Below are 16455 nucleotides of genomic sequence, written 5' to 3'. Positions count from 1 at the left end.
AAAATACTCCCAGCATTTGCTTAACCAGACCACCAATAAAGGAATTGAATTCTGTCTCCAGAGTAATGCAATAGCACACTTAGCTGCATTGAGCAACAAAGAAATCAACTCCTTCTTTAATTCAGGAAGTCTAAAATCATCCCAAATGTTTAGGAGACCAATTTTAGGGGATAATGGAATCCTTACTCCCGTAATATAAAAAACTTCCATAATGACTGGTGACCAAAATGAAGAAATCAGTGGACATGTCCGCCACATATGAAAGCAACCCCCCTTTTCACCACCTCCCAGTGCTTCCTTGGGTTCAACACCCAGAGTCCACAGAAGCTTCAACAGGTCTTGCCTGTCCAACAATCCTCTGGGATGAGTCGTTTGCTCTCACTCACTCGTGGCGTTGTCCAAGGAGACCGACTTCTGCTCAGATCCGTTGCGGCTGAGAAAGCTCTTGATGTCGTGGTCTTCGTACCAGTTGAGGGAGGGGATCTTCATGTCACCCCCTTCCGGGTGACCGCACACAACCTGGGACACCGTCTCAAATGCTCCTTGAGGAGAAGAGGCAATGGCACCCTCGGACAGATTCCGCATGGCCTCACGGAATTCCCCAAAGCTGGTCATGTTGGAGACCTGGGACACAGGAGAACACACTGGAAGCTTCTAGAAACAGCTGTGTTTGCCCCACCCCACCCCAGCACAAAGAGGCATCCATAAGTTACCTACAGGTGGGGGCTGTTTTCTGGGCCACCCCAGAACGGTCAGTGTATGCTTCTGAGCACGTGCAAAATGCTTCCCTTCCCAACCTCCTTTATTATTATTTATTGCTATTACTACTATTATTCTGCATTTTTCATGTGTGAATGTACTACTACTACTATTATTTTGCAGGTTTTGTGTGTGAATGTACTACTACTACTACTCTTTTGCATTTTTCGTTTGTGAATGTACCTAGAAGTCATTTTAGCCTCTGTTGACTGACCCCTACTGGGATCTGAAGCAGTGTTCCCTTTAAGCTGAGTTAGCGTGAGCTAGCTCACAATTTTTTAGCCTCCAGCTCACACATTTTTGTCTCAGCTCAGGAAAAATGGTCCCAGGAAAAATGGCCTCAGGAAAAATGGCCCCAGTCGCTCACAGCTTGAATGCCAGTAGCTCACAAAGTATATTTTTTCCTCACAAGACTCCACAGTTTAGAGGGGACATTGATCTGAAGGACTGAATTCACCTTGGGTCTCTAACTTCTACACCACACTGCCTCTTCCCTGGAGCACACACACACACACACACACATTACCTCCTTTGCTAACAATGAGGTGTCTCGAAGAACAATGTACAGCAACTCTGCACCGTCTGTTGTGTCAGCTGATCCAGACTTCAAACGCTCCTGGTCAGAGGGAAGAGGAGGACAGACCCAGCCTGAGAACTCGGAGAAGCCCTGCAGGTCGGAAGAGACCTCTCCCCAAGCTAGAAGAGTCAGGGGTCTGTTCCATCTATAAAGCAGCTTCATAGGGCTCTTCAGGGAAGATTTTGAGACATTGAAGGAAGAAGAAGATGAAGTAGAAGATATTGGATTTATATCCCGCCCTCCACTCCGAAGAGTCTCAGAGCGGCTCACAATCTCCCCCACAACAGACACCCTGTGAGGTGGGTGGGGCTGGAGAGGGCTCTCACAGCAGCTGCCCTTTCAAGGACAACCTCTGCCAGAGCTATGGCTGACCCAAGGCCATGCTAGCAGGTGCAAGTGGAGGAGTGGGGAATCAAACCCCGTTCTCCCAGAGAAGAGTCCGCACACTTAACCACTACACCAAACTGGCTCTCACCAAACTGGAATCAGAGATAAGCAAACTAACATTGCTCTTGGAAGGAAAGGAGGTCTCACTAGGGATGCTACTGAATTTCATGTCAGTGCCCCTCCTTACTCATGAGGAGCTTGTGCTTGTTTCTCCCTCGCACAAAACAGCAAGGCATTATTTCGGAGCCAAACTGTGCCCATTTAGACCGATTCCCAATTAGCCTTATGCCGCTCTCACTCTCCTCTTCTCCGCGGGGCTGCAACTCGCTTCGCCTTTTTCGTGCGGCAAACAGAAACCAGTTTTCAGAGGATCTTGTTTGCTGCTTGAAAAAAGCAGAGTGAGTGGCACCCCTGGGGCAGATAGTGTGGAATCTGACGGAGCCCCGCGGAGAAGAGGAGAGTGAGAGCGGCGTAAGGCTAGTGGGGAATCGGTCTTAATTGACGCAGATTCTGATTTTTGCTTCTATGTCCTATAAAGTGGCACAGGACTGGTGCAGAAACAAAACGATTCCCACCCACTCCCACCCCCCAGTTTATCGGCTTTTTAAAATAGCAGCTTCTCTTTCAACAGCAGCCCTACATATTCACAGTGCTTTGTACAAATGAGAGTCTCATAATGGTGAGGGGTCTGGAGACCAAGTCCTGTGAGGAAAGGCTGAAGGAGCTGGGGATGTTTAGCCTGGAGAGGAGGCGGCTGAGAGGTGGTAGGATCACCATCTTCAAGTACTTGAAGGGCTGTCCTAGAGAGGATTTTGTGGAATTGTTTTCTATGGCCATGGAAGGTAGGACCAGAACCAAGGGGTTGAAATTGAATCAAAAGAGTTTCCAGTTCAACATTAGGAAGAACTTCCTGCCTGTTAGAGCGGTTCCTCAGTGGAACAGGCTTCCTCGGGAGGTGGTGGGCTCTCCTTCCTTGGAGGTTTTTCAACAAAGGCTAGATGGCCACCTGACAGCAATGAAGATCCTGTGAATTTAGGGGGAGGTTTGTGAGTTTCCTGCATTGTGCAGGGGGCTGGACTAGATGACCCTGGAGGTCCCTTCCAACTCTATGATTCTATGACTCTTCCCAAGGACCCTGTGAGCTGTTCTAGTCTCGTTATCTCCATAATGAGGAATGGGGGAAAGATAGAAGCTCTCCTAAGGCTGCCTGTTGTAGACTGGAGGCTTAGCCGATACGCTCTGTTGTGTACAGGGACTCATGCTTACGTTCTTTAGCAGTGTTCCTGCCTGGCTCATTGAAGCCTTGAGGACTGAGCTTGGGGAATCTAGAACAATGGGCAGTAGAATCCAAATCCCTGATGCCCTGGCCAATTAAAAGCCCCCTGATGGTTCAAACGATCCAATGGTGTTCTAGCGCGGGAACCAGGACTACATATAGTTGGCCCCATTGGTCCAGTTAGGCAGTCTCCTTTAGCTACTGGTTGCCATGCTGTAATCCCAATAAAGAGCTATGATCCCTGCAATAGCGTCTCCTCCATGCACTGAACCCACTATATTATACACTCCATCCAAAAACGTAAAGCAAATTTTCAGATTTCTACCTCCTTAAAATAGGAGACCAGCTTTTGCAGACAGAACCCAGAACTGAAACACCTAAAGAGCGGCAGATCATGGAAAGTTAGGTCGATGGCACAAATCCCTGCACGATTTATTGCAGCAGATCATGCGACGAACCCTCAAGATACACTCACGTCCCTTTGCCACCTAACTGCAAATATTTTGACCCAGTCTGCCTGAGAGATGAAGCTGCGCTCCAAGGCCTGGAGAGTGGGTGGAGGTAAAGCACACAGCCTCTTCTGCAGGTCCTCAGCAGCCCCAGCTCCCTTCACCGCCAGAAACTCTGCGAGAATCGACCGGCTGCAAACAATCTCTTTTAAGGACAAGCCAGTGCGAGAGAACTGGAAGGAAAGAAATCAGGTAGTTAGTCAAAGGGAAAACTGTGCACATTTTAGACCACATCAACAAATTCCATATTCCATAACAGAAAAAAAACAAAAGTTTCTGATTTTCCCCAGTGGTCTGTACTCAAGCTGCTCTTCCTGACTGTGCTGGTGTAGTGGTCAGAGAATGTTCTCCAACACTCTAACTGCTCAGGGTGGATGCAATAGCAATAATACTGTTCATACAGGGCAAATCAACAGTAATCGTCAGGCCCTGAATTCAGCAGGAACTCACAGGAGCACAGCTCCTGAACCTTTCTGAGGGTACCCCCTCCTCCTCCCCACCTAGTCCATTGAATAGGAGGTGCAGCTGCATAACAATCCCCGGATTAGGAAAGCAGGCAAGCAGCCAGCCACCAGGGGCTTTGCACGCCCCCAGCAGCCCTCATGAACCCCTGGAGAAGCCCACACTTCTTATGTGATTTGGGGTGGCGGGTGGCTTGCTGGCCTTTTGATTCTGGGAAGGGGGGTGGCCAAGGAGAGCCCCAGGTAAGTGAGGCCTGCTTAGGCTGGCTGGATCTCTAGCCAGCCCAAGCAGTCCTTGCTCACCTGGGGCTCTCCTTTCTTGCGTCAGGTTGCTTTTGCCTGGTGGGGGGTGGCATATGCTAATGAGTTATGCTAATGAGCTCCACCACTTATTTTTCTACAAAATGACCCCTCTTAATCGTCATCAGGAAATTAATCTATTTATACTTAAATGGTTCTATGCTGCCTCTCTTCAGCCATGCTCTTCACAACATCATTTGTCCAACGCCATATCAGGCTGCCCTTCTTCCAAGATCTGGCACTAGAATGTATACCCCCCCCTTTAATCTCAGGAGTTTTGGCTGGGTTATCGGGAAGATAAAATGAGAAAACCCCCTCAAGTGTACTGCATTTTGGTGTAGTGCCAAGTGGTTAAGTGTGCAGACTCTTGTCTGGTAGAACCGGGTTTGATTCCCCACTCCTCCACTTGCAGCTGCTGGAATGGCCTTGGGTTAGCCAGAGCTCTCGCAGGAGTTGTCCTTGAAAGGGCAGCTGCTGTGAGAGCTCTCTCAGCCCCCCCCACCTCACAGGGTGTCTGTTGTGGGGGAGGAAGGGAAAGGAGATTGTAGGCCGCTCTGAGCCTCTGTCCTTAAAAGGGCAGCTTCTGGGAGAGCTCTCTCATCCCCACCTATCTCATAGGGTGTCTGTTGCAGGGGAGGAAGGGAAAGGAGACTGTAGGCTGTTCTGAGCCTCTGTCCTTGAAAGGGCAGCTTCTGGGAGAGCCCTCTCAGCCCCACCCACTTCACAAAGTGTCTGTTGTGGGGGGGAGAAGATATAGGAGATTGCAAGACGCTCTGAGTCTCTGATTCAGAGAGAAGGGCAGGGTATAAAATTGCAGTTTTCTTCTTCAAAACTGATGCAGCATTTATGATCCCGAGAAGCTCAACTTTGGGGGGGGGGGTTAACCAACAAGAATTAAAACTACTGTGGATAAATCAAAACTATAGAAATTCTAATACAGTATATATGGAAAAATAAAAGAGATTAAAGTAGATTTGGGTCCTGATCGGATGGTAGGCTTGGTGTGGTCTGCCTGCACCTCTAATATCTCCAGAACTATTTGTTCCGGAAAGGGAGCAACCAGACACACCACCCTTTTTAAAAACAAAAAAACCCCTCCATTTTATGCATGTGCAGAACCATTTATTTACCATGGACAAATATGCAGTTATGCGCACATCACTAACCTGAGGGGGGGGGGGGGATGGTGGCCAGGGAGTGGAAATCGCAGCTCTCCAGATGTCTTGAGAAGAAGAAGATATTGGATTTATATCCTGCCCTCCACTCCGAAGAGTCTCAGAGCGGCTCACAATCTCCTTTATCTTCCCCCCCACAACAGACACCCTGTGAGGTAGATGAAGATATTGGATTTGTATCCCGCCCTCCACTCCGAAGAGTCTCAGAGCGGCTCACAATCTCCTTTCCCTTCCTCCCCCACAACAGACACCCTGTGAGGTAGATGAAGATATTGGATTTATATCCTGCCCTCCACTCCGAAGAGTCTCAGAGCGGCTCACAATCTCCTTTACCTTCCTCCCCCACAACAGACACCCTGTGAGGTGGGTGGGGCTGGAGAGGGCTCTCCCAGCAGCTGCCCTTTCAAGGACAACCTCTGCCAGAGCTATGGCTGACCCAAGGCCATGCTAGCAGGTGCAAGTGGAGGAGTGGGGAATCAAACCCGGTTCTTCCAGATAAGAGTCCGCACACTTAACCACTCACCAAACTTGAGCATGCAATGGGGTGACTAGATGGCCGGAAATGTGCGGTGGAACAATTAGAGCTGTAAATACCGGACTTTCTCAGGGGTCAGAAAAGTTCAGGGTAAGGACGGGAGGGGGTACGGAATGGGGGACAGATGTTACTATCTGGACACTCATATTAAATCCGGTAGGGAGAAGGGACCACATCGGACCAAACAGCCCATCTGATCGTGGCCAGAATCAATCTATTCTTATATTAATAACTACATTTTACCTTCTATTGATTATTTAATACTTAACAGTGCTTTGTTTTTTAGCAGGAACGCAGTTCCGGCAGACTTGGTGTCAGGGGGTGTGGCCTAATATGCATGAGGTCCTGCTGGGCTTTTTCTACAAAAACCCTGTGTGAAACAATGGTGACACCAAGGGGTGTGGCCTAATATGTAAATGAGTCGCTCAGAGCTGACAACCCTAGTTCTGCTATTGTCATGGGTACTGGGGACCCTGCAGAAGAAGCTGAGCCTGCGGAAGAAACTGCACCAGTGCCCCTGCCTCCTGCTGGAGAAGATCCAAGCCCCCCTGCCTCGCCCTCTCGGGTGGCTCGTGAGCGTGACCGCCTTCGTCAGGACCTCAGGGATCGGAGGAGGGCGGCACGCTCACGAGCAAGATGCTCCCTGAGCCCTGAGTTTTGAAAGGATTCTGGCCCTTCTAGGAGTGAGGATGCTTGAGTCTCAGCAGGATCCTGGCTGCCTCTCTGAGCCAGCAATTAGCCCAAATGGGCAACAGACAGCAGAGGGCTATATAGCTGTGCGCTTTGGGAGGAGGCTTTGTGGAAGCAACTAGTTACTTACCTGACGTTCTAGCATCCACTTCGGCTTTTGACTTTGGCTTCTGGACCCCCTGACTTTGGCTTTGACTTCTGGACCCCCTGACTTCGGCTTCTGAACCTCTGACCTGCGATACCTGGACTGTGATTTGGTTTTGGCACCTTGGACCCTCTTTGCTCACCGGCTACAGACCTTGGACTGCCCCTGGACTTTGCCTGACCCGGCCCCAGCCCGTGACAGCTATTGAGTTACCTTCTGAAACCATGCAGACATCTGCTCTTAAGCAAGGGGTCTCTATTCTGGCAGCAGCTCCTTAGGAAAGGAGATTCTTTTAAACAGATGTGCCGTGGATTCTACCCTAAAACACCTTGAGCCTCTGTCTCTCATGACTGCTGCGCCGAGCAGGAGTCACATCAAGGTTCTAGTCCTCATCATCCCTCCAAAAAAGCAACTTGCTTTTTACTTACCACACGTGGGCTGAGCTCCGCCCCAAGCAGGTCCTCCACCGAGGCGGGTGGGAGGGAGGCGTTCACCTCAAGGAACTGAGAGAAAGTCTCATTTTCTCTCAAGTAGGCCCTGACCGGAACCGCTGGCAAAGAAAAAGGAATTCAAGATTCAGAATGACCATGAGACGCAGGACTTGAACCCATGGCCCTCTGGCTCACCACTCGTCTGGCCAATGCAAAGGGAAGAAGCACATAGTCTATGCCACGATTGGAACACAAGTCAAGCAACTTCCAACTGAATAGGCTGCTCTGAGTATAAACAGCTACTCAGCTGAAGGTTGTCAGCTCATGTGAAAGGTTCTCTGGACTCCTGCATTCCCTTTCTTCATGCCTTATTTCTTTAAGACACCTAGACCCTACATTTTTAAGACTGATATTTCTGTTGACTCTTTACCTATTTGATTTTTATCCCACCTTTGCACAGTACACATTCCTCATAGCATATATGGCTCTCTCTCTCTCTCTCTCTCTCTCTCTCTCTCTCTCTTCACCCCTTCATTTTATCCTTACAACTACCTTGAGAGATAATTAGGCTAAGACAGCGGTCCCCAACCTTTTTGGCACCAGGGACCGGTTTCATGGAAGACAATTTTATCATGGCCCAGGGGAGGGTGATGGTCTTGGGATGATACAATTGTGCACTTTATTTCTATTATTAGATTGTAATATATAATGAAATAATTATACAACTCATGGCCCGGTTGCTAACAGGCCATGGACCAGTACTGGTCTGTGGCCCAGGGGTTGGGGGCTAAGAGAGAGAGACTGGTCACCTTGTGGGGAGCCCTGGGCTAAGAGAGAGAGACTGGTCACCTTGTGGGGGGCCCTGGGCTAAGAGAGAGAGACTGGCTGAGGAAGGATTTGAACCCAGGTCTCCCAGTACTTTAATATTTTTTTTAAATTAACATTTTTACTGATTTTTTTAAAAAAGAAGAAAGCTCAATAGATCATACAGTACTGTCAAAACATATAGATGTTCACTGAAAATAAACTCTGAATAATACAAGAATTACACATATGTCAGAGAAGCTATCAAACAATCCATAATATCTGTATAGAGAAAGAAGTAACTGATGACTAGGCAGAAATGTTAAGTGCTTTTCATCGTTGGAAGGTAACCAGTCAAATGAAGAGTATAAAATATTATGGAAGTATTATGACTTGGGAATGTAAATCTATTTGCATTAAGAAAAAAAGAGGACTCCATAAGGTACAGACCACAACTAGCACATGTAAGTAAGGAAAGAGGAAAAGGTGTGTGGGGGGGATGGAAACATAAGAAAATAAGTTCAAAATCTTCCAGTTTTTGAGACTGAATGTCATTTGCTGCAGTGTACTGAATAAAAGGAAACAATTTTTCTGTGATTTTTGAGTATCGAGGCCCTGAGTCAGATTGATGGATACAGTCTTTGATTTTTTTTCCATTATAAGGTTGTCCCAAATCTTGGAAAACCAACACAAGACTGACAGAGCTTGTTTTGATCTCCACTTAAAGAAAATCATGGATTTCGCCGCTACCAATAGATTTGAGATAAGAACTTGGTGTACTTTAATAACTTTAACCACATTGACTAACAACTGCCACAAAATATCCCTGAAATGTTTTAAATCTAAAAAACTACTAGAAACACCTGGATCACAAAAGCAAAAGATAAATAATCAGCAACAAAGCAGAGAACATTTGTGTTATAAAAGAATCAGCAACATAAAAATATACAGAAGGGGATCAGAATAAAACCAGTGGAAGGACTAATGACAGTCAAAGGAAGCCAAAATGGAGGGCAGTGACAAAAAGAAGACTGCAGATTTATACCCCACCCGTCTCTCTGATTCAGAGACTCAGAGCGGCTTAAAATTGCCTGTATCTTCTCCCCCCACAACAGACACCTTCTGAGGTGTGTGGGGCTGAGAGAGCTCTCCCAGAAGCTGCCCTTTCAAGGACAGTGTCTCAGAGCGGCCTACAACTTTCTCTTCCTCCCCCCACAATAGACACCCTGTGAGGCAGGTGGGGCTAAGAGAGCTCTCCCAGAAGCTGCCCTTTTAAGGACAGAGTCTCAGAGCAGCCTATAATCTCCTTTCCCTTCCTCCCTCACAACAGACACCCTGTGAGGTGGGTGGGGCTGAGAGAGCTCTCACAGCAGCTGCCTTTTCAAGGACAACTCCTGCGAGAGCTCTGGCTAACCCAAGGCCATTCCAGCAGCTGCAAGTGGAGGAGTGGGAAATCAAACCCGGTTTTACCAGACAAGAGTCTGCACACTTGACCACTACACGAAAATGCAGCACACTTGAGGAGGTTTTCTCATTTTATCTTCCCAATAACCCAGCGAGGTAGTCGGGACTGCAAGACAGTGACTGGCCAAGGCCACTCACCGCCCTCTGTAGCTCAGCTGGGACTGAACCCACGTATCCCCAAGCCTAGGCCCTGGCTTGCCTTAGAGAGCTACTGAAGGCTTTACCCTTCCCAGGTCTGGGCATGAAAAGGCTTTACCCTTCCCAGGTCTGAGCTCCCACAAACAGCTCACCTCACCTGGCTGGCAGAGAGCCTGTTTGTGGCAACACAGCAGAGCATCTGGGTGCTCTTTTGCACCTTCAGCAGCATTACGTGTGCACAGATACTGCACTTCTTTTCCTCTGCACTTGTAACCTGGCAGCTGAGAACATCCTTACCTGCCCACAGGTTTCCATTGCCACTGAGCTGTTGCAAAGCAGACAGAAGCTGGGAGAAACTGCCCTTCACCTGCCCGTTATTCACATGGAGGAGGATCTTCTGGGCGTCCGCAAACAGGCGAAAGAGGCTGCCAGGGAAGACAACACAGGCTAAACCTCATGGTTTTTCATCTGACCCGCTGATACCCAAGAAGACACCCCTGTACTTATTCCCAAGCCATGCACCCCTGGAATGTGATATTGCAATGTAACCCTAGAATATTAATTGGATACAGCAATGCCCATTTGAATTGGAATGGTCTTTCTTGCACATAAGGGAGACAAATCCAGTTCCTTCTTGACCCCAAAGCAGGTCTGTAATGTGATTCTGGTTCACAGGCCAGAACAACATGATGCCAGCTGAAAGGTTGAGAAGCGTCCATCTTTCTGCTCCTGGGAGTGAAAAAGTTTCGGGCTCAGAGAGGTGGTGTGGGCAGTGCCATAAAAATTCCTTCACTTTTGGCAACCTTTAAAAGTCCTGTTATCAAAGCATAAGGAAATAAGAATGACCCAGGAAACCTCCAACACAAATAAATGGCTTGTGTCTGTCTGTTAATCCTCAGGACAAGACAGCAGGAAGGTTAGAGGCTAAGCACTCCTTTTGTTGTGAATGTGTGGTATAACCTGTAAACTGATCTCACAATTCTGACTTTTAACAAAGTTTCTATTTTTCTTTAATTAATTGCTAAGGCCATCAAAGTCAGCCAGTCCCCTGACCACTTGATGGATGCCCATCCATGTTTGACACTAAGAGAGAAATCTATCACTTTTGGGGAGCTTCAAAGGAACCAGTTTTGGGAAAAACAAGGCCATAAAGTCATTTGGCCAGTGTAATTAAAATGCCTATGTTGGGGTATGGATCTATGATACGAATGGTCTCTGATTGGCTATTACACATATGACACCCCGACTTTCCATTGGTGTGACACTCTGCTCCCTCATTGGGTAGTGGAATTGAGTGATGTGACGTAATTTACCCTAGAAAACAGACAACCCAACCTGTCAGGTTAGGGCACAGCACAGGGAAAAGCACAGGAAAAAGGGGCAGCACAGCGAGAAGCGTGGGAAGAAAGGGAAAAAGGGAATCCCTTCACCCTCTCCTTCCTCCACCCCCTTCCTACCCTCACCCCCCCTTCCTCTCAAGAGAAATCTCCCTCCAGAAGCCTTGCATTTCCTCTGACTGAGTCTACCCTGCAAGATCTAGGTATTGTATCACCCTCCCCCATCCTGCTTATTCAGCTAACCTCTTGTATTCCTCTTGTATGCTTGAATTGTTTGATTGAGATGTAACTATTTGAAACCCTATGCTATAATAAAATCCATTATTAACCAAAGGATTTTCAGTGGTCTATCTCCGTAGACAAAGATATAGATCCCATACACCTCACCTCTCGTAGGCCTACCATTTTGAGCTAAGAAATATTAATATTCCCCAATAAAAAGTTGTTTGAGGTGTAACACCGCCAGCCACTTTAAACTGGTATGGAATTGAGGAAAGGGTCTCTTCTCTTTCAAAATCATTGTATGACTATTTCCTGGCTAAATGCTCATCACCTTGAGCAACGGGATGCGCACAGATGGATGCTTTGAAGATGGAGAAGAAGATATTGGATTTATATCCCACCTTTCTCTCTGAATCTCAGAGTCTCAGAGCAACTCACAATCTCCTTTACCTTCCCTCCCCCCACACACACGACAGACACCCTGTGAGGCGGGTGGGGCTGAGAGGGCTCTCCCAGAAGCTGCCCTTTCAAGTACAGAGCCTCAGAGCAGCCTACAATCTCCTTTCCCTTCCTCCCCCACAACAGACACCCAGTGAGGTGGGTGGGGCTGAGAGGGCTCTCCCAGAAGCTGCCCTTTCAAGGACAGAGCCTCAGAGCAGCCTACAATCTCCTTTCCCTTCCTCCCCCACAACAGACACCCTGTGAGGTGGGTGGGGCTGAGAGGGCTCTCACAGAAGCTGCCCTTTCAAGGACAGAGCCTCAGAGCAGCCTACAATCTCCTTTCCCTTCCTCCCCCACAACAGACACCCTGTGAGGCGGGTGGGGCTGAGAGGACTCTCCCAGCAGCTGCCCCTTTCGAGGACAACTCCTATAACAGCCATGGCTGATCTAAGGCCATTCCAGCAGCTGCAAGTGGAGGAGTGGGGAATCAAACCCGGTTCTCCCAGATAAGAGTCTGTGCACTGGTGTTCAGTGCTTAAATCTTTTGATTTGTGAAAATACCCAGGGAAGGGTTACAGAGCCCCTGCTCTGTCACATCACGTTGTCTTGCCAATACAGCACAATGGGAAAATATATTAATTTTTACTTAAAATATTTCTTGGTCACCTTTCTCCTTTGTGGAGCTCATGGTGGCTAACAAAAATCATGTTGATGAGCTTTCTCACTCATTTTAGATTTCCCCATCCTCATTTCCAAAAGGCAAAGGCTGGCCCCTAGAGAAGGTTTTTAAAAATCCAGCTACAGCTGATTTTTTAAAATCCCCAAGTTTGCACAAAAAAACAATTTTGGAAAAGAAACCGTGGAAGGGGGGGGGCTCCCAAATCAGTAAGGCTAATGTTTGTGCAGAAATATGTTTTAAAATAGGGAGATGATCAGAGGGGGGTGGGATTTGTCTTCACAGGATACCCTCTTCCTTATTTTTAATCATGTTTTCTATTCCATTAAAAATAAATACAAGCTCCTAGTTTTGTTTATTGTTGTGAAAAGAAGAAGAGATTGGATTTATACCCTGCCCTTCACTTGAAGTCTCAGAGTGGCTACAATCTCCTTCCCCTTTCTCTCCCCACAACAGACACCCTGCGAGGTGGGTGGGGCTGAGAGAGCTCTGAGAGAACTGCTCTCAAGGGAATAGCACTGAGAGAACTTGGACTAGCCCAACGTCACTCAGCAGCTGCATGTGGAAAAGGAGGAGTGGGGAATCAAACTCGGTTCTCCAGATTACAGTCCACCACTCTTAACCACTACACCAAACTGGCACCCTTTGTTCTACATGGAGAGGGGGAAAACGCACCCCAAATTCATGGCCCTCTACTCACATGGAATGATCGAAGTTCCCCACCAAGCCTGGCGTTTCTCCGGTGGTCGGGTACCGGAAGCAGGGGTTATTCACGTTACAGATGATGCCCTGAATCCACGACAAAGTCCCAGCGGACGGTAAGGCTTTGTTTGGAAAGTGACCTACGCAATGGGAGAAGAAGACGACGACACTGGATTTATATTCCGCCCCCCACTCAGAGTCTCAGAGCGGCTCACATTCTCCTTTATTTTCCTCCCCCACAACAGACACCCTGTGAGGTAGATGAAGATATTGGATTTGTATCCCGCCCTCCACTCCGAAGAGTCTCAGAGCAGCTCACAATCTCCTTTACCTTCCTCCCCCACAAAAGACACCCTGTGAGGTGGGTGGGGCTGGAGAGGGCTCTCCCAGCAGCTGCCCTTTCAAGGACAACCTCTGCCAGAGCTATGGCTGACCCAACGCCATTCCAGCAGGTGCAGGTGGAGGAGTGGGGAATCAAACCCGGTTCTCCCAGATAAGAGTCCGCACACTTAACCACGACACCAAACTGGCTCTCCCAACCAAAAACCAAAACACGGACATCAGGTGTCCTGGAAACCAACCCAACCTGTAAGCCATTTCTCCACCCCAAACCTCAAGGGACAGCCAGCCCTGACCCACAGGAGCGCTCCTTTGGACTCACATTCATGCTGCTCAAAAGGCGGGTGAGAGCGCCGCACCGAGATGAGGATGAAAAATAAGAAGAGGGGCCACAGGACTTCCACAATTAGCTGGACCTAGGGAGAAAGAAGGCAGTCGATAAAGGACTTTAGGTAAAAGCAACTGATGGGCAGCCAAAGAAGTAAATGAAGGGGCACAGCACGCATTGCTCCAGCAACTCTGATAGCAGAACTGCAGTATTCTGAACTAACTGGAGTCTCCAAGCTACATTTCCAAGAGGCTTTTCTAGGAAATTTTTTGCTTGTAAAACCAGGGGTGGGAAGTGAAGTCTGATACAAAATATGCAAACTAGGTGCACAGGCGTCTGGGAGCAAAAGAGGAAAAGGGACATAGAGGGGGTAGATGGATGTGAAGGTTACTCTAGCAAACAGCAGGTGATGTTTAAAAAGGTAAAGGTAGTCCCCAGTGCAAAGTCGTTTCCGACTCTGGGGTGACGTCGCATCACGACGTTTTCACGGCAGACTTTTTGCAGGGTGGTTTGCCATTGCCTTCCCCAATCATTTACACTTCCCGCCCCCCAGCAAGCTGGGTACTCATTTTACCAACCTCAGAAGGATGGAAGGCTGAGTCAACCTTGAGCCGGCTACCTGAACCCAGCTTCTGCCGGGATTGAACTCAGGTCATGAGCAGAGAGTCTGACTGCTTTACTACTCTGCGCCACGGGGCTACATGGGCACTAAGGACTCTGTGGGCAGGCAAAAGCAAAACCACATCACTCTGGTGTGACCAAGGATAAGACCTGGGTGGGGATATGTAGGTAAAGAGGTGGGGCCATGCAGGCCTCCTGACTCAGGTGTTACAGATTTTTTTCCCCTTCTGCCCAGGAATTCCCTGATAACTACAGGGGCCTCAGAGCAGAATGATCTGTTGATCTGACTCAGCATAAAGCCAGCATGGGTCAATGATTAGTGTAGGTCTAGAATCAGGGAAGACCCAGGTTTGAATCCCAGGTCTGCTATGGAATTTCACTGGGTGACCTTGGATCAGTCACACTCTCTTGACCTAGCCTACCTCATAGGGTTGTTGTGAATATAAAATGGAGTAGAGGAAAACAATGTAAGTCGCTTTGGAGAGAAAGGTGGGTTATACATGAGGTAAAATAAAATAACGTCAGCGGAGAACGGGACCACGGAGGTAAGGAAACTGAAATAACACTCTCACTCCGTGTAGAAAAAAATATACAATTGTATTCAATATGTATTCAGTCTTTTCCAAAACATATCCTCTTGTAAATATCTCAATGATACAGACAAAAAACCATCTCGTCCACAACACTCCTACTGTCCAAACAATTAAAAATTAATTGAAGTCCAACGAATCATAAAAAGAACCGGTCCATTTCGTTTCAGGAAGAACCCTTCTTCAGGGGACCGCCTTTTATATTTATGGGTTCAATAGGGTTGTAGTGCTGTATTTCATATCTTGGCCTTCCAAATTAATATTTTATATAGAATCTCTTATTGAAATGCCACTGCCAGTCTCTATCTTGCAGCATTTGATAGCATTCTCACTGAATACATATTGAATACAATTGTATATTGTTTCTACACAGAGTGAGAGTGTGTAGTATTTCACAGTAAAACAAAACACAGTAGTATTTCACAGTAAAACAAAATAAGGCAGCTTCACAGGTTCTACCAGGCATATGGTTTTCCATTCACGGGATCTGGACATACTTGCATGATTGTTAAATCCAGCCCACACCCTACCTTGCCTTTGATCTCTCTCAGGGTCTCACCAGATGCCCTCTGGGAGCTTTTGCATTCAGAGCTCTCCACAGATTTTTGTACTTAATCTTCAGGTGCACAGGGTCCAACTTGGACTAGGCCACGAATACACATGGAGGGGTGTTATTAGCATCCTCACACCCTTTTGCTAACCCAAAAGCAGCCTCAGATTTCAACAGGGCAAAAAGCAGCCCTGAGGAGCCATTTCAGGTTAGGGAAACAGAACTAGAATTCTCCAGAACAACGCACCGTCTGCCTACGCCGATACGTGAAGTTCTTCCACATCAACAACGCCAGCTGGATGCCGATACCCATCTTGTAAAGCTCTCTTCAGGGTCATGCTCTCTGGAAAGCTGGCTGGTTCGCCTTCAGGCACAAGTAAAATGGGTTAGTTTAGGGCTTCCACAATTCTATAGCATTCAACCTCCTGGAGAACCACAAGTTACAAAGCAAGTTTCTAGTCCATGAAGAGGCAAAGGTAGTCTGGGAAGCATGTGCAGTTAAAATGCAAAAACCATCCTAGAAGGACAGAATCTGATTCATTCTTCCAGCCATGGGCTCCCTACTCCATTGCTCGGAGAATGAATTATTGCTCATGGCATACGTTACTTTAGATCAAGAGACCCCAATGTGGTGCCCATAGACTCACAAAGTCCTTTCCAGGTACTTGCCTAGTATTTTTAGAAAGCGTCTGGGGTCAAGGAGGACTCCTACCCAGCAGGGTTTCTGACTGGCCACTGGAGATCTGATTGGCTGCTCAGCTTAAAATAATGTTCTTGCTTTGACAGCTCCCCCCAGAGCATTAGTTTTATTCTCTCTCTCACTCTTCTTTCCCTCGTTGGGTTTTATTAATTACTTCTCATCACTTGTGTCCTTTATGTTTCTGTGGCTCTGCCTCTTGGACCACCAACCACAACTATTTTGTGGCTGTGCCCACCACCCTGTATCAGAACATAAGAAGAGGCCTTCTGATCAGACCAGTGGCCCATCTAGTCCAGCA

At 47.7% G+C, this 16455-nt stretch overlaps 1 protein-coding gene across 1 annotated transcript in view; it reads right to left on the bottom strand.

Moving 5' to 3' along the window:
* The window catches only part of LOC132567472 (phospholipid-transporting ATPase ABCA1-like), a 146893-nt gene extending 131077 nt beyond the window's left edge, over positions 1–15816 (bottom strand). The window contains exons 1-8 of the mRNA XM_060233147.1: positions 15705–15816; positions 13691–13784; positions 13028–13169; positions 9949–10076; positions 7243–7364; positions 3493–3681; positions 1286–1375; positions 387–624 (exon numbers count right to left, since the gene is read on the bottom strand). Coding sequence (XP_060089130.1) covers positions 387–624; positions 1286–1375; positions 3493–3681; positions 7243–7364; positions 9949–10076; positions 13028–13169; positions 13691–13784; positions 15705–15770 — 1069 coding nt within the window. The 5' untranslated portion in view covers positions 15771–15816. The remainder of the gene's footprint in view (positions 1–386; positions 625–1285; positions 1376–3492; positions 3682–7242; positions 7365–9948; positions 10077–13027; positions 13170–13690; positions 13785–15704) is intronic.
* Positions 15817–16455: the final 639 nt, after the last annotated feature.

The sequence above is a fragment of the Heteronotia binoei genome, chromosome 2, assembly GCF_032191835.1.
Source record: "Heteronotia binoei isolate CCM8104 ecotype False Entrance Well chromosome 2, APGP_CSIRO_Hbin_v1, whole genome shotgun sequence".
In the NCBI taxonomy this organism is placed as follows: Eukaryota; Metazoa; Chordata; class Lepidosauria; order Squamata; family Gekkonidae; genus Heteronotia; species Heteronotia binoei.
The sequence above is the reverse complement of the archived record's forward strand: the minus strand, read 5'-3'. Positions and strand labels throughout refer to the sequence as shown.